Source organism: Planococcus citri, chromosome 4 (assembly GCF_950023065.1).
Source record: "Planococcus citri chromosome 4, ihPlaCitr1.1, whole genome shotgun sequence".
NCBI lineage: Eukaryota > Metazoa > Arthropoda > Insecta > Hemiptera > Pseudococcidae > Planococcus > Planococcus citri.
The window spans coordinates 58,661,241-58,682,431 of record NC_088680.1 but is presented as its reverse complement, the minus strand read 5'-3'; the positions used below and the strand labels follow the sequence as shown (position 1 = coordinate 58,682,431).

Sequence of the window (21,191 nt, the reverse complement as noted above, 5' to 3'; positions counted from 1 at the left end):
CATATTCGAAATCAGCGACCCGAAATTAGTCCAAAATCGTCTTTGTCGCGGACCAGTAGCTCACTTTTATCCATTCCATTTTGGATTCCACCATTGCCTACTTGGGAGTAGGCAGAAGGGGACAAAAAAAAACCTGGAGAAAATGTCTCCCAAACGAGCTGAATATTTGGGCCCGGGGGTTTTTCGAGGTGCTGAGTTCATATCCGGCATCGGTTTCCCACCAAACTCAAGCCATCCGGCTGAAATTCAATGTATCTGACAAAAATGTGAATTTTTCAAGAATCGAATTTGAGCAAAAGAGTCGGGAATGGGTTCCTAGGGGGTTTCCGGGGTCGAGGAATCCATTGCGATGATCGGTAGTCTGCTACAGTGCGATGGGAAGCCTGTGGGGCGGTTTTGCACAATGAAAAGTACCAAAAACCCCACTTATGGACATTGCCCGTGAAAATGAACGTCATATTCGAAATCAGCAACCCGAAATTAGTCCAAAATCGTCTTTGTCGCGGACCAGTAGCTCACTTTTATCCATTCCATTTCGGATTCCACCATTGCCTACTAGGGAGTAGGCAGAAGGGGACAAAAAAAAACCTGGATAAAATGTCGCCCAAACGAGCTGTAAATTTGGGCCCGGGGGTTTTTCGAGGTGCTGAGTTCATTGCCGGCATCGATTTCCCACCAAACTCAAGCCATCCGGCTGAAATTCAATGTATCTGACAAAAATGTGAATTTTTCAAGAATCGAATTCGAGCAAAAGAGTCGGGAATGGGTTCCTAGGGGGTTTTCGGGGTCGAGGAATCCATTGCGATGATCGGTAGCCTGCTACAGTGCGATGGGAAGCCTGTGGGGCGGTTTTGCACAATGAAAAGTACCAAAAACCCCACTTATGGACATTGCCCGTGAAAATGAACGTCATATTCGAAATCAGCGACCCGAAATTAGTCCAAAATCGTCTTTGTCGCGGACCAGTAGCTCACTTTTATCCATTCCATTTTGGATTCCACCATTGCCTACTAGGGAGTAGGCAGAAGGGGACAAAAAAAAAACCTGGATAAAATGTCGCCCAAGCGAGCTGTAAATTTGCTCACGGGGGTTTTTCGAGGTGCTGAGTTCATTGCCGGCGTCGGTTTCCCACCAAACTCAAGCCATCCGGCTGAAATTCAATGTATCTGACAAAAATGTGAATTTTTCAAGAATCGATTTCGAGCAAAAGAGTCGGGAATGGGTTCCTAGGGGGTTTCCGGGGTCGAGGAATCCATTGCGATGATCGGTAGTCTGCTACAGTGCGATGGGAAGCCTGTGGGGCGGTTTTGCACAATGAAAAGTACCAAAAACCCCACTTATGGACATTGCCCGTGAAAATGAACGTCATATTCGAAATCAGCGACCCGAAATTAGTCCAAAATCGTCTTTGTCGCGGACCAGTAGCTCACTTTTATCCATTCCATTTTGGATTCTACCATTGCCTACTAGGGAATAGGCAGAAGGGGACAAAAAAAACCTGGATAAAATGTCGCCCAAACGAGCTGTAAATTTGGGCCCGGGGGTTTTTCGAGGTGCTGAGTTCATTGCCGGCATCGGTTTCCCACCAAACTCAAGCCATCCGGCTGAAATTCAATGTATCTGACAAAAATGTGAATTTTTCAAGAATCGATTTCGAGCAAAAGAGTCGGGAATGGGTTCCTAGGGGGTTTCCGGGGTCGAGGAATCCATTGCGATGATCGGTAGTCTGCTACAGTGCGATGGGAAGCCTGTGGGGCGGTTTTGCACAATGAAAAGTACCAAAAACCCCACTTATGGACATTGCCCGTGAAAATGAACGTCATATTCGAAATCAGCGACCCGAAATTAGTCCAAAATCGTCTTTGTCGCGGACCAGTAGCTCACTTTTATCCATTCCATTTTGGATTCTACCATTGCCTACTAGGGAATAGGCAGAAAGGGACAAAAAAAAACCTGGATAAAATGTCGCCCAAACGAGCTGTAAATTTGGGCCCGGGGGTTTTTCGAGGTGCTGAGTTCATTGCCGGCATCGGTTTCCCACCAAACTCAAGCCATCCGGCTGAAATTCAATGTATCTGACAAAAATGTGAATTTTTCAAGAATCGAATTCGAGCAAAAGAGTCGGGAATGGGTTCCTAGGGGGTTTCCGGGGTCGAGGAATCCATTGCGATGATCGGTAGTCTGCTACAGTGCGATGGGAAGCCTGTGGGGCGGTTTTGCACAATGAAAAGTACCAAAAACCCCACTTATGGACATTGCCCTTGAAAATGAACGTCATATTCGAAATCAGCGACCCGAAATTAGTCCAAAATCGTCTTTGTCGCGGACCAGTAGCTCACTTTTATCCATTCCATTTTGGATTCCACCATTGCCTACTTGGGAGTAGGCAGAAGGGGACAAAAAAAAACCTGGAGAAAATGTCTCCCAAACGAGCTGAATATTTGGGCCCGGGGGTTTTTCGAGGTGCTGAGTTCATATCCGGCATCGGTTTCCCACCAAACTCAAGCCATCCGGCTGAAATTCAATGTATCTGACAAAAATGTGAATTTTTCAAGAATCGAATTTGAGCAAAAGAGTCGGGAATGGGTTCCTAGGGGGTTTCCGGGGTCGAGGAATCCATTGCGATGATCGGTAGTCTGCTACAGTGCGATGGGAAGCCTGTGGGGCGGTTTTGCACAATGAAAAGTACCAAAAACCCCACTTATGGACATTGCCCGTGAAAATGAACGTCATATTCGAAATCAGCAACCCGAAATTAGTCCAAAATCGTCTTTGTCGCGGACCAGTAGCTCACTTTTATCCATTCCATTTTGGATTCCACCATTGCCTACTTGGGAGTAGGCAGAAGGGGACAAAAAAAAACCTGGAGAAAATGTCTCCCAAACGAGCTGAATATTTGGGCCCGGGGGTTTTTCGAGGTGCTGAGTTCATATCCGGCATCGGTTTCCCACCAAACTCAAGCCATCCGGCTGAAATTCAATGTATCTGACAAAAATGTGAATTTTTCAAGAATCGAATTCGAGCAAAAGAGTCGGGAATGGGTTCCTAGGGGGTTTCCGGGGTCGAGGAATCCATTGCGATGATCGGTAGTCTGCTACAGTGCGATGGGAAGCCTGTGGGGCGGTTTTGCACAATGAAAAGTACCAAAAACCCCACTTATGGACATTGCCCGTGAAAATGAACGTCATATTCGAAATCAGCGACCCGAAATTAGTCCAAAATCGTCTTTGTCGCGGACCAGTAGCTCACTTTTATCCATTCCATTTTGGATTCCACCATTGCCTACTAGGGAGTAGGCAGAAGGGGACAAAAAAAAACCTGGATAAAATGTCGCCCAAAGGAGCTGTAAATTTGGGCCCGGGGGTTTTTCGAGGTGCTGAGTTCATTGCCGGCATCGGTTTCCCACCAAACTCAAGCCATCCGGCTGAAATTCAATGTATCTGACAAAAATGTGAATTTTTCAAGAATCGATTTCGAGCAAAAGAGTCGGGAATGGGTTCCTAGGGGGTTTTCGGGGTCGAGGAATCCATTGCGATGATCGGTAGTCTGCTACAGTGCGATGGGAAGCCTGTGGGGCGGTTTTGCACAATGAAAAGTACCAAAAACCCTACTTATGGACATTGCCCGTGAAAATGAACGTCATATTCGAAATCAGCGACCCGAAATTAGTCCAAAATCGTCTTTGTCGCGGACCAGTAGCTCACTTTTATCCATTCCATTTTGGATTCTACCATTGCCTACTAGGGAATAGGCAGAAGGGGACAAAAAAAACCTGGATAAAATGTCGCCCAAACGAGCTGTAAATTTGGCCCCGGGGGTTTTTCGAGGTGCTGAGTTCATTGCCGGCGTCGGCTACCCACCAAACTCAAGCCATCCGGCTGAAATTCAATGTATCTGACAAAAATGTGAATTTTTCAAGAATCGATTTCGAGCAAAAGAGTCGGGAATGGGTTCCTAGGGGGTTTTCGGGGTCGAGGAATCCATTGCGATGATCGGTAGTCTGCTACAGTGCGATGGGAAGCCTGTGGGGCGGTTTTGCACAATGAAAAGTACCAAAAACCCCACTTATGGACATTTCCCGTGAAAATGAACGTCATATTTGGAATCAGCGACCCGAAATTAGTCCAAAATCGTCTTTGTCGCGGACCAGTAGCTCACTTTTATCCATTCCATTTTGGATTCCACCATTGCCTACTTGGGAGTAGGCAGAAGGGGACAAAAAAAAACCTGGAGAAAATGTCTCCCAAACGAGCTGAATATTTGGGCCCGGGGGTTTTTCGAGGTGCTGAGTTCATATCCGGCATCGGTTTCCCACCAAACTCAAGCCATCCGGCTGAAATTCAATGTATCTGACAAAAATGTGAATTTTTCAAGAATCGAATTCGAGCAAAAGAGTCGGGAATGGGTTCCTAGGGGATTTTCGGGGTCGAGGAATCCATTGCAATGATCGGTAGTCTGCTACAGTGCGATGGGAAGCCTGTGGGGCGGTTTTGCACAATGAAAAGTACCAAAAACCCCACTTATGGACATTGCCCATGAAAATGAATGTCATATTTGGAATCAGCGACCCGAAATTAGTCCAAAATCGTCTTTGTCGCGGACCAGTAGCTCACTTTTATCCATTCCATTTTGGATTCCACCATTGCCTACTAGGGAGTAGGCAGAAGGGGACAAAAAAAAACCTGGATAAAATGTCGCCCAAACGAGCTGTAAATTTGGGCCCGGGGGTTTTTCGCGGTGCTGAGTTCATTGCCGGCATCGGTTTCCCACCAAACTCAAGCCATCCGGCTGAAATTCAATGTATCTGACAAAAATGTGAATTTTTCAAGAATCGATTTCGAGCAAAAGAGTCGGGAATGGGTTCCTAGGGGGTTTCCGGGGTCGAGGAATCCATTGCGATGATCGGTAGTCTGCTACAGTGCGATGGGAAGCCTGTGGGGCGGTTTTGCACAATGAAAAGTACCAAAAACCCTACTTATGGACATTGCCCGTGAAAATGAACGTCATATTCGAAATCAGCGACCCGAAATTAGTCCAAAATCGTCTTTGTCGCGGACCAGAAGCTCACTTTTATCCATTCCATTTTGGATTCTACCATTGCCTACTAGGGAATAGGCAGAAGGGGACAAAAAAAACCTGGATAAAATGTCGCCCAAACGAGCTGTAAATTTGGCCCCGGGGGTTTTTTGAGGTGCTGAGTTCATTGCCGGCGTCGGCTACCCACCAAACTCAAGCCATCCGGCTGAAATTCAATGTATCTGACAAAAATGTGAATTTTTCAAGAATCGATTTCGAGCAAAAGAGTCGGGAATGGGTTCCTAGGGGGTTTTCGGGGTCGAGGAATCCATTGCGATGATCGGTAGTCTGCTACAGTGCGATGGGAAGCCTGTGGGGCGGTTTTGCACAATGAAAAGTACCAAAAACCCCACTTATGGACATTGCCCGTGAAAATGAACGTCATATTTGGAATCAGCGACCCGAAATTAGTCCAAAATCGTCTTTGTCGCGGACCAGTAGCTCACTTTTATCCATTCCATTTTGGATTCCACCATTGCCTACTTGGGAGTAGGCAGAAGGGGACAAAAAAAAACCTGGAGAAAATGTCTCCCAAACGAGCTGAATATTTGGGCCCGGGGGTTTTTCGAGGTGCTGAGTTCATATCCGGCATCGGTTTCCCACCAAACTCAAGCCATCCGGCTGAAATTCAATGTATCTGACAAAAATGTGAATTTTTCAAGAATCGATTTCGAGCAAAAGAGTCGGGAATGGGTTCCTAGGGGGTTTCCGGGGTCGAGGAATCCATTGCGATGATCGGTAGTCTGCTACAGTGCGATGGGAAGCCTGTGGGGCGGTTTTGCACAATGAAAAGTACCAAAAACCCCACTTATGGACATTGCCCGTGAAAATGAACGTCATATTCGAAATCAGCGACCCGAAATTAGTCCAAAATCGTCTTTGTTGTGGACCAGTAGCTCACTTTTATCCATTCCATTTTGGATTCCACCATTGCCTAATAGGGAGTAGGCAGAAGGGGACAAAAAAAAACCTGGATAAAATGTCGCCCAAACGAGCTGTAAATTTGGGCCCGGGGGTTTTTCGAGGTGCTGAGTTCATTGCCGGCATCGGTTTCCCACCAAACTCAAGCCATCCGGCTGAAATTCAATGTATCTGACAAAAATGTGAATTTTTCAAGAATCGATTTCGAGCAAAAGAGTCGGGAATGGGTTCCTAGGGGGTTTCCGGGGTCGAGGAATCCATTGCGATGATCGGTAGTCTGCTACAGTGCGATGGGAAGCCTGTGGGGCGGTTTTGCACAATGAAAAGTACCAAAAACCCCACTTATGGACATTGCCCGTGAAAATGAACGTCATATTCGAAATCAGCGACCCGAAATTAGTCCAAAATCGTCTTTGTCGCGGACCAGTAGCTCACTTTTATCCATTCCATTTTGGATTCTACCATTGCCTACTAGGGAATAGGCAGAAGGGGACAAAAAAAACCTGGATAAAATGTCGCCCAAACGAGCTGTAAATTTGGGCCCGGGGGTTTTTCGAGGTGCTGAGTTCGCATTTAAGCATTCCCTACATACATTTCAGCAATGCTAACTTTTTCTTCACTCTGATTGGCTCTCGCGATCATGCACGATCCCACCCACCAAACTCCTTATCCTTATCATCGTTATCATTTTTCAACTTCGAAAAAATTTTAAAAGTTTGCAATTTCTATCGAACCTGCATCTAACTTTCAATACACAGACAAGACAATTTACGATCAAACGACCATATTTTATTACGCAAAAGGTACAAAAACAAAAAAACTTATCGAATAAATGCCTTAGTGGCTTAGATTAATCAACAAAATGAAATATTTTATAGTTATAATGCTTTTGGTAGCTTTTGGTTTTGCTCTCATTATAGTAACTTCATTCACTTAGGTACGAAATTTCATAAAATAATGACTCAAATTAATTACTACATATAAACTAAATAATTACGAACGTGATCAAAATCAACAAATAAAATATAACATTTTGGTATAAAGTTAAGTCAAGAAAATAATGTTGAATGCTTTAAAAAATTAGGCATACATTCGTGTGGAGATTCGATGCTTTTTTTCAGACTTCCGAGCAGACATTTTCCCTCTTCTTCGTTGTATACCAGTTGGCTGAACTTTAATTTTAGCCCCAATTGCTCGGCGTAGCGGAATGTTTTTACCGAATGTATGAAGAGCAGTTTCCCATTGTCCAGGCGATGTACATTTTCCTGCTCGAGCGATTGCCTTACGAATACCCTCTTTGGACGAACCAAACTTATCATCTAATTTTTGCAACAAGTTTAGAAAATCTGAAAATGTACTGGTAGATTGAGCTTCGGATTCAGAGGCTAAAACATCGCGATTATCGTTGGTATCAACTTCATTGATATTGTTCATTGATTGAGGTGGTGGTACCAGTACACTAGTTTCAACAGAATTGCTTTCTGTACTTTCACTTTCCGGCAATGAAGAACGTATCAAAGCTCTCTCCTTTTCTGTAAGCTCATTCACATGAAGTGGCAAGAAATACTCTTTCGGTAGAGTGTCTATTTTTGAACCAATAGCAACATATGCTACTTCGCGACGACATTCCATAGTAACTGATGGCATATGATTAAATCCCACGTCGAAATGATTATAAACAGCTGCTGAATGCTTACAGAATTTACCAACTTGACCACCTTTACAAGTACACAGCCCGCTTCGACTATCAACAGTGTACGTAGTCCCTGGCACAGTTTGACTTGCCACATGGAAAGTAAATTCGTCGATTTTAACAGGTGTAATTCCTTCGGCTCTTTTCAGAACTACGTGCAGGAATCGATCATTTTTACGATCTCTTGAAGTATAGAATTCGCGCAATTTTCGCTTGTAAAATGTATCCAGGGTTGTAGCTAGAAACTCTAGAAGCGCGATCAGATTGTAAGCTTTTACTCGATCCAAAATATTTTCTTTAAATATCCTTATAGAAATTTCAGCGAAATTGTTGGTGTGATGATTCGTAACTCCAACACGAAACGCTAAACACCACTTTTCTTTTATGGAGTATTGATGAGTTAAGTATTCTTGCCACTGTGGAAACTCATGGCCAATTTCTAACGCAGCAATAAACGCATCGATCCAAAATATTTTCTTTAAATATCCTTATAGAAATTTCAGCGAAATTGTTGGTGTGATGATTCGTAACTCCAACACGAAACGCTAAACACCACTTTTCTTTTATGGAGTATTGATGAGTTAAGTATTCTTGCCACTGTGGAAACTCATGGCCAATTTCTAACGCAGCAATAAACGCATTTTCCGCCTCATTTTCGTCAGTACAATACAAAATTGTTTGGAAACATGAAATGAAGTCCCTTTGACGATCTTTCGGTATGCCATGTGAACCATCTTGTAACCATCTCAGGACATATTGTAGAACATGGAAAATGCACAGAAGTAAAATACTCTCAGGCCAAACAATTTTAGCCGCGCCAATTTCAGCCGCACAGTTATCTGTCATTATAACGTTTGGGAACTCTTGTTTGAAAAAAGAGCCGCCAAGACTTGCCATCATGTTTTTCAAAAGGGTAAAGCCTGTTGTAAAAGCATCCATGGTCTGTTGTTTCGTGATCAAAACACCACAAGGAACTGCTCCTGCCGGCGTTGCTGATAATAAAAACGTAATCGAGTAATTTTCACTGTCACAGCATGATGTAGAATCGATAAATAGAATACGTTTTGAAAATTCACATTCATGCGTTCTAGCCATCATTGGTGAAATGAGAACCAATGTGAAGGGCTCTTCACAGTATTGAATTTTAATGCCCTGAGATGAATGATGAGTTATGGCTTTCTCCAAGTTCTGTAAAAATTTAATGTAAGTATGTAAATAATGAAATGAAAATTTTTTATGCAATTTCAATTTATAAACTGCTAGAGACTAGTGTTACCGTTTTCAAAGTTGATCCATCGTTCGAGCCCCATTGTGATTTCCTCCATACATCAAACCAATGTTGAACAGTTCGTTTTGTAGGATTAATGCGAGCATTATCCAAGCAATATTCTTCATTGAATGCGTTATCGTTAGATTCGCTTTCGAGCATAAGTTTGTTTTCGTGATAGTGGCTGGCAGCTGTAACGCTCATTCTCATTTCGAAATAGTTGTGAAATTCAGCTCGCAGAGGATCTTCCGGTGACAAGTGCTTTAATACGGATGGCGCATTCAATGGATGACTATGCTGAGTAAAAATGCGCACTTTTGCAGGCATACCATTCTATATTCAAAATAATGCCGTATTAATTATCATCACTTTCCAAATTGTTTCTTCATACTATGAATATTATAGTAAGTACAGAATTTGCTTAATTCGTATTTGCGTTTTAAACTCACTTTGATGTAGGAATCGCGAAGGATTGACCATTTTGTTGTTAGTTTAATAGTAATTATCAGCTGCGCTGCACAGTTGGTGTTTTTCGATATACCCCTTTTATTTCTATTATATTCATCAGTGTCCGCTTTACAGAAAGAACTATGATGGCAAACATAAACTTTTCTGTGAAATAAAGGTTGAAAATCAGCTTGTTAATTGAAATTTGGCACAAAAGAAAATTTTATTAAGATGTAATCCTAGCATTACTTACTGGCATAAAAGTTTGGAAGTTGCCGTAGGTTTTGAACTTCTCATATTCCATTGGGTGTTTGTATTTTGCGAGAATGCTGTTACCCAGGAATTGCATTCCGCATATTCGCGTATCGCGCATCGAATTTCGCATACATTTCCAACATCGGAAACAATAACACTATTGGGCGGTAAATCATCGGTTTTAATTTTGTGACTGAAATATATGGGCTCCATTTCTGCATTGTCTATTGCCGATGTAATTGGCGATAAACCAAAGGGTTTACGGTGCTACAGTTTCGATGGGATTTTGAAAATTTGTACAAGTTCAAAAATGATAACGATGATAAGGAGTTCGGTGGGTGCCGGGTAAGATCGTGCATGAACGCGAGAGCCAATCAGAGTGGAGAAAAAGTTAGCATTGCTGAAATGCATGTAGGGAATGCTTAAATGCGCTGAGTTCATTGCCGGCATCGGTTTCCCACCAAACTCAAGCCATCCGGCTGAAATTCAATGTATCTGACAAAAATGTGAATTTTTCAAGAATCGATTTCGAGCAAAAGAGTCGGGAATGGGTTCCTAGGGGGTTTCCGGGGTCGAGGAATCCATTGCGATGATCGGTAGTCTGCTACGGTGCGATGGGAAGCCTGTGGGGCGGTTTTGCACAATGAAAAGTACCAAAAACCCCACTTATGGACATTGCCCGTGAAAATGAACGTCATATTCGAAATCAGCGACCCGAAATTAGTCCAAAATCGTCTTTGTCGCGGACCAGTAGCTCACTTTTATCCATTCCATTTTGGATTCCACCATTGCCTACTAGGGAGTAGGCAGAAGGGGACAAAAAAAAACCTGGATAAAATGTCGCCCAAGCGAGCTGTAAATTTGGGCCCGGGGGTTTTTCGAGGTGCTGAGTTCATTGCCGGCATCGGTTTCCCACCAAACTCAAGCCAACCGGCTGAAATTCAATGTATCTGACAAAAATGTGAATTTTTCAAGAATCGAATTCGAGCAAAAGAGTCGGGAATGGGTTCCTAGGGGGTTTTCGGGGTCGAGGAATCCATTGCGATGATCGGTAGTCTGCTACAGTGCGATGGGAAGCCTGTGGGGCGGTTTTGCACAATGAAAAGTACCAAAAACCCCACTTATGGACATTGCCCGTGAAAATGAACGTCATATTCGAAATCAGCGACCCGAAATTAGTCCAAAATCGTCTTTGTCGCGGACCAGTAGCTCACTTTTATCCATTCCATTTTGGATTCCACCATTGCCTACTTGGGAGTAGGCAGAAGGGGACAAAAAAAAACCTGGAGAAAATGTCTCCCAAACGAGCTGAATATTTGGGCCCGGGGGTTTTTCGAGGTGCTGAGTTCATATCCGGCATCGGTTTCCCACCAAACTCAAGCCATCCGGCTGAAATTCAATGTATCTGACAAAAATGTGAATTTTTCAAGAATCGAATTCGAGCAAAAGAGTCGGGAATGGGTTCCTAGGGGGTTTCCGGGGTCGAGGAATCCATTGCGATGATCGGTAGTCTGCTACAGTGCGATGGGAAGCCTGTGGGGCGGTTTTGCACAATGAAAAGTACCAAAAACCCCACTTATGGACATTGCCCGTGAAAATGAACGTCATATTCGAAATCAGCGACCCGAAATTAGTCCAAAATCGTCTTTGTCGCGGACCAGTAGCTCACTTTTATCCATTCCATTTTGGATTCTACCATTGCCTACTAGGGAATAGGCAGAAGGGGACAAAAAAAACCTGGATAAAATGTCGCCCAAACGAGCTGTAAATTTGGGCCCGGGGGTTTTTCGAGGTGCTGAGTTCGCATTTAAGCATTCCCTACATACATTTCAGCAATGCTAACTTTTTCTTCACTCTGATTGGCTCTCGCGATCATGCACGATCCCACCCACCAAACTCCTTATCCTTATCATCGTTATCATTTTTCAACTTCGAAAAAATTTTAAAAGTTTGCAATTTCTATCGAACCTGCATCTAACTTTCAATACACAGACAAGACAATTTACGATCAAACGACCATATTTTATTACGCAAAAGGTACAAAAACAAAAAAACTTATCGAATAAATGCCTTAGTGGCTTAGATTAATCAACAAAATGAAATATTTTATAGTTATAATGCTTTTGGTAGCTTTTGGTTTTGCTCTCATTATAGTAACTTCATTCACTTAGGTACGAAATTTCATAAAATAATGACTCAAATTAATTACTACATATAAACTAAATAATTACGAACGTGATCAAAATCAACAAATAAAATATAACATTTTGGTATAAAGTTAAGTCAAGAAAATAATGTTGAATGCTTTAAAAAATTAGGCATACATTCGTGTGGAGATTCGATGCTTTTTTTCAGACTTCCGAGCCAATACCACCTATAGTAAAAGGCCTGAGCGCTGTTTTGTGACGTCATCGCTACTTGGTAGTACTTACGTATCTAACATATCATAATACACTATAGAATTGAATGAAAAATGCACTCAAACGAATTAAATCCTGCGAAAATTTTATTTTTCATATTTTATCTACATGAATAATGAATTTATGATCATGTAGGAATGATTTTAATGAAAAATAATGAAGAAATTAGGTTATAAACAACACTGTTTTTCAACATTAAAGATGAAAGTTATACATAAACTTGACAAAATTATACCTTTTGGCGGATAATACAACACTCACTGGTGAAATATAATTAAATAATCGTCGAATCTTGTCAAAATCCCACTAAAATCATCTAATTGGTTTGAGATGTTGATGGTTTCTTGATTCTTGATTAGATAACCTTATCCATCCATTGTAGTTGGATGGTTGTATTCACAATGCAGATTTAAAACGCATTTTAGATTATATGGTTCACTATTCATTTCACTGCGATGTTATTCCAGTAAAACACAGGCACTAGTACACATCAGTTTTCATTTTTATTCACTTCACAAGATATCTACACATCCGAATCACACAATGTCACAACACAAACAGATCGCGAAAAATTCACTTTTGTACAAAAATAAAGTAATCCAACACCGCCAGTAGTTGAAAACAACAATATCTCATCACTACACCACATTTTAGAACGAATATTAATTAAAATGTCATCATTTTAATAACGTTTTTAACGAAAGTTTTACTCTATTTCACGAACTCGCCATTTAAATGTACGTTAAAATTCAAATGGTAAACACAATCGAGCCATCTACTAGTGGTGACGTCAGAAGGTGATAACGATTCAGCGCTCAGGCCTTTTACTATAGGTGGTATTGTCCGAGCAGACATTTTCCCTCTTCTTCGTTGTATACCAGTTGGCTGAACTTTAATTTTAGCCCCAATTGCTCGGCGTAGCGGAATGTTTTTACCGAATGTATGAAGAGCAGTTTCCCATTGTCCAGGCGATGTACATTTTCCTGCTCGAGCGATTGCCTTACGAATACCCTCTTTGGACGAACCAAACTTATCATCTAATTTTTGCAACAAGTTTAGAAAATCTGAAAATGTACTGGTAGATTGAGCTTCGGATTCAGAGGCTAAAACATCGCGATTATCGTTGGTATCAACTTCATTGATATTGTTCATTGATTGAGGTGGTGGTACCAGTACACTAGTTTCAACAGAATTGCTTTCTGTACTTTCACTTTCCGGCAATGAAGAACGTATCAAAGCTCTCTCCTTTTCTGTAAGCTCATTCACATGAAGTGGCAAGAAATACTCTTTCGGTAGAGTGTCTATTTTTGAACCAATAGCAACATATGCTACTTCGCGACGACATTCCATAGTAACTGATGGCATATGATTAAATCCCACGTCGAAATGATTATAAACAGCTGCTGAATGCTTACAGAATTTACCAACTTGACCACCTTTACAAGTACACAGCCCGCTTCGACTATCAACAGTGTACGTAGTCCCTGGCACAGTTTGACTTGCCACATGGAAAGTAAATTCGTCGATTTTAACAGGTGTAATTCCTTCGGCTCTTTTCAGAACTACGTGCAGGAATCGATCATTTTTACGATCTCTTGAAGTATAGAATTCGCGCAATTTTCGCTTGTAAAATGTATCCAGGGTTGTAGCTAGAAACTCTAGAAGCGCGATCAGATTGTAAGCTTTTACTCGATCCAAAATATTTTCTTTAAATATCCTTATAGAAATTTCAGCGAAATTGTTGGTGTGATGATTCGTAACTCCAACACGAAACGCTAAACACCACTTTTCTTTTATGGAGTATTGATGAGTTAAGTATTCTTGCCACTGTGGAAACTCATGGCCAATTTCTAACGCAGCAATAAACGCATTTTCCGCCTCATTTTCGTCAGTACAATACAAAATTGTTTGGAAACATGAAATGAAGTCCCTTTGACGATCTTTCGGTATGCCATGTGAACCATCTTGTAACCATCTCAGGACATATTGTAGAACATGGAAAATGCACAGAAGTAAAATACTCTCAGGCCAAACAATTTTAGCCGCGCCAATTTCAGCCGCACAGTTATCTGTCATTATAACGTTTGGGAACTCTTGTTTGAAAAAAGAGCCGCCAAGACTTGCCATCATGTTTTTCAAAAGGGTAAAGCCTGTTGTAAAAGCATCCATGGTCTGTTGTTTCGTGATCAAAACACCACAAGGAACTGCTCCTGCCGGCGTTGCTGATAATAAAAACGTAATCGAGTAATTTTCACTGTCACAGCATGATGTAGAATCGATAAATAGAATACGTTTTGAAAATTCACATTCATGCGTTCTAGCCATCATTGGTGAAATGAGAACCAATGCGAAGGGCTCTTCACAGTATTGAATTTTAATGCCCTGAGATGAATGATGAGTTATGGCTTTCTCCAAGTTCTGTAAAAATTTAATGTAAGTATGTAAATAATGAAATGAAAATTTTTTATGCAATTTCAATTTATAAACTGCTAGAGACTAGTGTTACCGTTTTCAAAGTTGATCCATCGTTCGAGCCCCATTGTGATTTCCTCCATACATCAAACCAATGTTGAACAGTTCGTTTTGTAGGATTAATGCGAGCATTATCCAAGCAATATTCTTCATTGAATGCGTTATCGTTAGATTCGCTTTCGAGCATAAGTTTGTTTTCGTGATAGTGGCTGGCAGCTGTAACGCTCATTCTCATTTCGAAATAGTTGTGAAATTCAGCTCGCAGAGGATCTTCCGGTGACAAGTGCTTTAATACGGATGGCGCATTCAATGGATGACTATGCTGAGTAAAAATGCGCACTTTTGCAGGCATACCATTCTATATTCAAAATAATGCCGTATTAATTATCATCACTTTCCAAATTGTTTCTTCATACTATGAATATTATAGTAAGTACAGAATTTGCTTAATTCGTATTTGCGTTTTAAACTCACTTTGATGTAGGAATCGCGAAGGATTGACCATTTTGTTGTTAGTTTAATAGTAATTATCAGCTGCGCTGCACAGTTGGTGTTTTTCGATATACCCCTTTTATTTCTATTATATTCATCAGTGTCCGCTTTACAGAAAGAACTATGATGGCAAACATAAACTTTTCTGTGAAATAAAGGTTGAAAATCAGCTTGTTAATTGAAATTTGGCACAAAAGAAAATTTTATTAAGATGTAATCCTAGCATTACTTACTGGCATAAAAGTTTGGAAGTTGCCGTAGGTTTTGAACTTCTCATATTCCATTGGGTGTTTGTATTTTGCGAGAATGCTGTTACCCAGGAATTGCATTCCGCATATTCGCGTATCGCGCATCGAATTTCGCATACATTTCCAACATCGGAAACAATAACACTATTGGGCGGTAAATCATCGGTTTTAATTTTGTGACTGAAATATATGGGCTCCATTTCTGCATTGTCTATTGCCGATGTAATTGGCGATAAACCAAAGGGTTTACGGTGCTACAGTTTCGATGGGATTTTGAAAATTTGTACAAGTTCAAAAATGATAACGATGATAAGGAGTTCGGTGGGTGCCGGGTAAGATCGTGCATGAACGCGAGAGCCAATCAGAGTGGAGAAAAAGTTAGCATTGCTGAAATGCATGTAGGGAATGCTTAAATGCGCTGAGTTCATTGCCGGCATCGGTTTCCCACCAAACTCAAGCCATCCGGCTGAAATTCAATGTATCTGACAAAAATGTGAATTTTTCAAGAATCGATTTCGAGCAAAAGAGTCGGGAATGGGTTCCTAGGGGGTTTCCGGGGTCGAGGAATCCATTGCGATGATCGGTAGTCTGCTACAGTGCGATGGGAAGCCTGTGGGGCGGTTTTGCACAATGAAAAGTACCAAAAACCCTACTTATGGACATTGCCCGTGAAAATGAACGTCATATTCGAAATCAGCGACCCGAAATTAGTCCAAAATCGTCTTTGTCGCGGACCAGAAGCTCACTTTTATCCATTCCATTTTGGATTCTACCATTGCCTACTAGGGAATAGGCAGAAGGGGACAAAAAAAACCTGGATAAAATGTCGCCCAAACGAGCTGTAAATTTGGCCCCGGGGGTTTTTTGAGGTGCTGAGTTCATTGCCGGCGTCGGCTACCCACCAAACTCAAGCCATCCGGCTGAAATTCAATGTATCTGACAAAAATGTGAATTTTTCAAGAATCGATTTCGAGCAAAAGAGTCGGGAATGGGTTCCTAGGGGGTTTTCGGGGTCGAGGAATCCATTGCGATGATCGGTAGTCTGCTACAGTGCGATGGGAAGCCTGTGGGGCGGTTTTGCACAATGAAAAGTACCAAAAACCCCACTTATGGACATTGCCCGTGAAAATGAACGTCATATTTGGAATCAGCGACCCGAAATTAGTCCAAAATCGTCTTTGTCGCGGACCAGTAGCTCACTTTTATCCATTCCATTTTGGATTCCACCATTGCCTACTTGGGAGTAGGCAGAAGGGGACAAAAAAAAACCTGGAGAAAATGTCTCCCAAACGAGCTGAATATTTGGGCCCGGGGGTTTTTCGAGGTGCTGAGTTCATATCCGGCATCGGTTTCCCACCAAACTCAAGCCATCCGGCTGAAATTCAATGTATCTGACAAAAATGTGAATTTTTCAAGAATCGATTTCGAGCAAAAGAGTCGGGAATGGGTTCCTAGGGGGTTTCCGGGGTCGAGGAATCCATTGCGATGATCGGTAGTCTGCTACAGTGCGATGGGAAGCCTGTGGGGCGGTTTTGCACAATGAAAAGTACCAAAAACCCCACTTATGGACATTGCCCGTGAAAATGAACGTCATATTCGAAATCAGCGACCCGAAATTAGTCCAAAATCGTCTTTGTTGTGGACCAGTAGCTCACTTTTATCCATTCCATTTTGGATTCCACCATTGCCTAATAGGGAGTAGGCAGAAGGGGACAAAAAAAAACCTGGATAAAATGTCGCCCAAACGAGCTGTAAATTTGGGCCCGGGGGTTTTTCGAGGTGCTGAGTTCATTGCCGGCATCGGTTTCCCACCAAACTCAAGCCATCCGGCTGAAATTCAATGTATCTGACAAAAATGTGAATTTTTCAAGAATCGATTTCGAGCAAAAGAGTCGGGAATGGGTTCCTAGGGGGTTTCCGGGGTCGAGGAATCCATTGCGATGATCGGTAGTCTGCTACAGTGCGATGGGAAGCCTGTGGGGCGGTTTTGCACAATGAAAAGTACCAAAAACCCCACTTATGGACATTGCCCGTGAAAATGAACGTCATATTCGAAATCAGCGACCCGAAATTAGTCCAAAATCGTCTTTGTCGCGGACCAGTAGCTCACTTTTATCCATTCCATTTTGGATTCTACCATTGCCTACTAGGGAATAGGCAGAAGGGGACAAAAAAAACCTGGATAAAATGTCGCCCAAACGAGCTGTAAATTTGGGCCCGGGGGTTTTTCGAGGTGCTGAGTTCGCATTTAAGCATTCCCTACATACATTTCAGCAATGCTAACTTTTTCTTCACTCTGATTGGCTCTCGCGATCATGCACGATCCCACCCACCAAACTCCTTATCCTTATCATCGTTATCATTTTTCAACTTCGAAAAAATTTTAAAAGTTTGCAATTTCTATCGAACCTGCATCTAACTTTCAATACACAGACAAGACAATTTACGATCAAACGACCATATTTTATTACGCAAAAGGTACAAAAACAAAAAAACTTATCGAATAAATGCCTTAGTGGCTTAGATTAATCAACAAAATGAAATATTTTATAGTTATAATGCTTTTGGTAGCTTTTGGTTTTGCTCTCATTATAGTAACTTCATTCACTTAGGTACGAAATTTCATAAAATAATGACTCAAATTAATTACTACATATAAACTAAATAATTACGAACGTGATCAAAATCAACAAATAAAATATAACATTTTGGTATAAAGTTAAGTCAAGAAAATAATGTTGAATGCTTTAAAAAATTAGGCATACATTCGTGTGGAGATTCGATGCTTTTTTTCAGACTTCCGAGCAGACATTTTCCCTCTTCTTCGTTGTATACCAGTTGGCTGAACTTTAATTTTAGCCCCAATTGCTCGGCGTAGCGGAATGTTTTTACCGAATGTATGAAGAGCAGTTTCCCATTGTCCAGGCGATGTACATTTTCCTGCTCGAGCGATTGCCTTACGAATACCCTCTTTGGACGAACCAAACTTATCATCTAATTTTTGCAACAAGTTTAGAAAATCTGAAAATGTACTGGTAGATTGAGCTTCGGATTCAGAGGCTAAAACATCGCGATTATCGTTGGTATCAACTTCATTGATATTGTTCATTGATTGAGGTGGTGGTACCAGTACACTAGTTTCAACAGAATTGCTTTCTGTACTTTCACTTTCCGGCAATGAAGAACGTATCAAAGCTCTCTCCTTTTCTGTAAGCTCATTCACATGAAGTGGCAAGAAATACTCTTTCGGTAGAGTGTCTATTTTTGAACCAATAGCAACATATGCTACTTCGCGACGACATTCCATAGTAACTGATGGCATATGATTAAATCCCACGTCGAAATGATTATAAACAGCTGCTGAATGCTTACAGAATTTACCAACTTGACCACCTTTACAAGTACACAGCCCGCTTCGACTATCAACAGTGTACGTAGTCCCTGGCACAGTTTGACTTGCCACATGGAAAGTAAATTCGTCGATTTTAACAGGTGTAATTCCTTCGGCTCTTTTCAGAACTACGTGCAGGAATCGATCATTTTTACGATCTCTTGAAGTATAGAATTCGCGCAATTTTCGCTTGTAAAATGTATCCAGGGTTGTAGCTAGAAACTCTAGAAGCGCGATCAGATTGTAAGCTTTTACTCGATCCAAAATATTTTCTTTAAATATCCTTATAGAAATTTCAGCGAAATTGTTGGTGTGATGATTCGTAACTCCAACACGAAACGCTAAACACCACTTTTCTTTTATGGAGTATTGATGAGTTAAGTATTCTTGCCACTGTGGAAACTCATGGCCAATTTCTAACGCAGCAATAAACGCATCGATCCAAAATATTTTCTTTAAATATCCTTATAGAAATTTCAGCGAAATTGTTGGTGTGATGATTCGTAACTCCAACACGAAACGCTAAACACCACTTTTCTTTTATGGAGTATTGATGAGTTAAGTATTCTTGCCACTGTGGAAACTCATGGCCAATTTCTAACGCAGCAATAAACGCATTTTCCGCCTCATTTTCGTCAGTACAATACAAAATTGTTTGGAAACATGAAATGAAGTCCCTTTGACGATCTTTCGGTATGCCATGTGAACCATCTTGTAACCATCTCAGGACATATTGTAGAACATGGAAAATGCACAGAAGTAAAATACTCTCAGGCCAAACAATTTTAGCCGCGCCAATTTCAGCCGCACAGTTATCTGTCATTATAACGTTTGGGAACTCTTGTTTGAAAAAAGAGCCGCCAAGACTTGCCATCATGTTTTTCAAAAGGGTAAAGCCTGTTGTAAAAGCATCCATGGTCTGTTGTTTCGTGATCAAAACACCACAAGGAACTGCTCCTGCCGGCGTTGCTGATAATAAAAACGTAATCGAGTAATTTTCACTGTCACAGCATGATGTAGAATCGATAAATAGAATACGTTTTGAAAATTCACATTCATGCGTTCTAGCCATCATTGGTGAAATGAGAACCAATGTGAAGGGCTCTTCACAGTATTGAATTTTAATGCCCTGAGATGAATGATGAGTTATGGCTTTCTCCAAGTTCTGTAAAAATTTAATGTAAGTATGTAAATAATGAAATGAAAATTTTTTATGCAATTTCAATTTATAAACTGCTAGAGACTAGTGTTACCGTTTTCAAAGTTGATCCATCGTTCGAGCCCCATTGTGATTTCCTCCATACATCAAACCAATGTTGAACAGTTCGTTTTGTAGGATTAATGCGAGCATTATCCAAGCAATATTCTTCATTGAATGCGTTATCGTTAGATTCGCTTTCGAGCATAAGTTTGTTTTCGTGATAGTGGCTGGCAGCTGTAACGCTCATTCTCATTTCGAAATAGTTGTGAAATTCAGCTCGCAGAGGATCTTCCGGTGACAAGTGCTTTAATACGGATGGCGCATTCAATGGATGACTATGCTGAGTAAAAATGCGCACTTTTGCAGGCATACCATTCTATATTCAAAATAATGCCGTATTAATTATCATCACTTTCCAAATTGTTTCTTCATACTATGAATATTATAGTAAGTACAGAATTTGCTTAATTCGTATTTGCGTTTTAAACTCACTTTGATGTAGGAATCGCGAAGGATTGACCATTTTGTTGTTAGTTTAATAGTAATTATCAGCTGCGCTGCACAGTTGGTGTTTTTCGATATACCCCTTTTATTTCTATTATATTCATCAGTGTCCGCTTTACAGAAAGAACTATGATGGCAAACATAAACTTTTCTGTGAAATAAAGGTTGAAAATCAGCTTGTTAATTGAAATTTGGCACAAAAGAAAATTTTATTAAGATGTAATCCTAGCATTACTTACTGGCATAAAAGTTTGGAAGTTGCCGTAGGTTTTGAACTTCTCATATTCCATTGGGTGTTTGTATTTTGCGAGAATGCTGTTACCCAGGAATTGCATTCCGCATATTCGCGTATCGCGCATCGAATTTCGCATACATTTCCAACATCGGAAACAATAACACTATTGGGCGGTAAATCATCGGTTTTAATTTTGTGACTGAAATATATGGGCTCCATTTCTGCATTGTCTATTGCCGATGTAATTGGCGATAAACCAAAGGGTTTACGGTGCTACAGTTTCGATGGGATTTTGAAAATTTGTACAAGTTCAAAAATGATAACGATGATAAGGAGTTCGGTGGGTGCCGGGTAAGATCGTGCATGAACGCGAGAGCCAATCAGAGTGGAGAAAAAGTTAGCATTGCTGAAATGCATGTAGGGAATGCTTAAATGCGCTGAGTTCATTGCCGGCATCGGTTTCCCACCAAACTCAAGCCATCCGGCTGAAATTCAATGTATCTGACAAAAATGTGAATTTTTCAAGAATCGATTTCGAGCAAAAGAGTCGGGAATGGGTTCCTAGGGGG

General features: G+C 41.1%; 2 protein-coding genes across 3 annotated transcripts in view; one reads left to right on the top strand and one right to left on the bottom strand.

Annotated features, from left to right (window-relative positions):
- LOC135843644 (uncharacterized) overlaps positions 1–21,191 on the top strand; it is a 390,290-nt gene that overhangs the window by 347,787 nt on the left and 21,312 nt on the right. The gene's annotated exons all lie outside the window — the stretch shown is intronic.
- On the bottom strand, positions 17,625–20,841 carry LOC135843411 (uncharacterized). Its single transcript, XM_065361287.1, has 4 exons — positions 20,710–20,841; positions 19,936–20,223; positions 19,197–19,847; positions 17,625–19,135 (listed from the first exon to the last, which is right to left on the bottom strand). Exons 1-4 carry the CDS (start codon positions 20,839–20,841, stop codon positions 18,047–18,049), a joined length of 2,160 nt encoding a protein of 719 aa, XP_065217359.1. The 3' UTR covers positions 17,625–18,046.

Excerpts from the sequence above, each read along its gene's own strand:
- LOC135843411 (XM_065361287.1), bottom strand. The coding sequence starts at position 20,841 with ATGGAGCCCATATATTTCAGTCACAAAATTAAAACCGATGATTTACCG. Across the intron at positions 19,848-19,935 it reads ATGGATCAACTTTGAAAACG|AACTTGGAGAAAGCCATAAC; the intron begins GTAACACTAGTC and ends AAATTTTTACAG. Across the intron at positions 19,136-19,196 it reads AGTGGTGTTTAGCGTTTCGT|AAAATATTTTGGATCGATGC; the intron begins GTTGGAGTTACG and ends GGATATTTAAAG.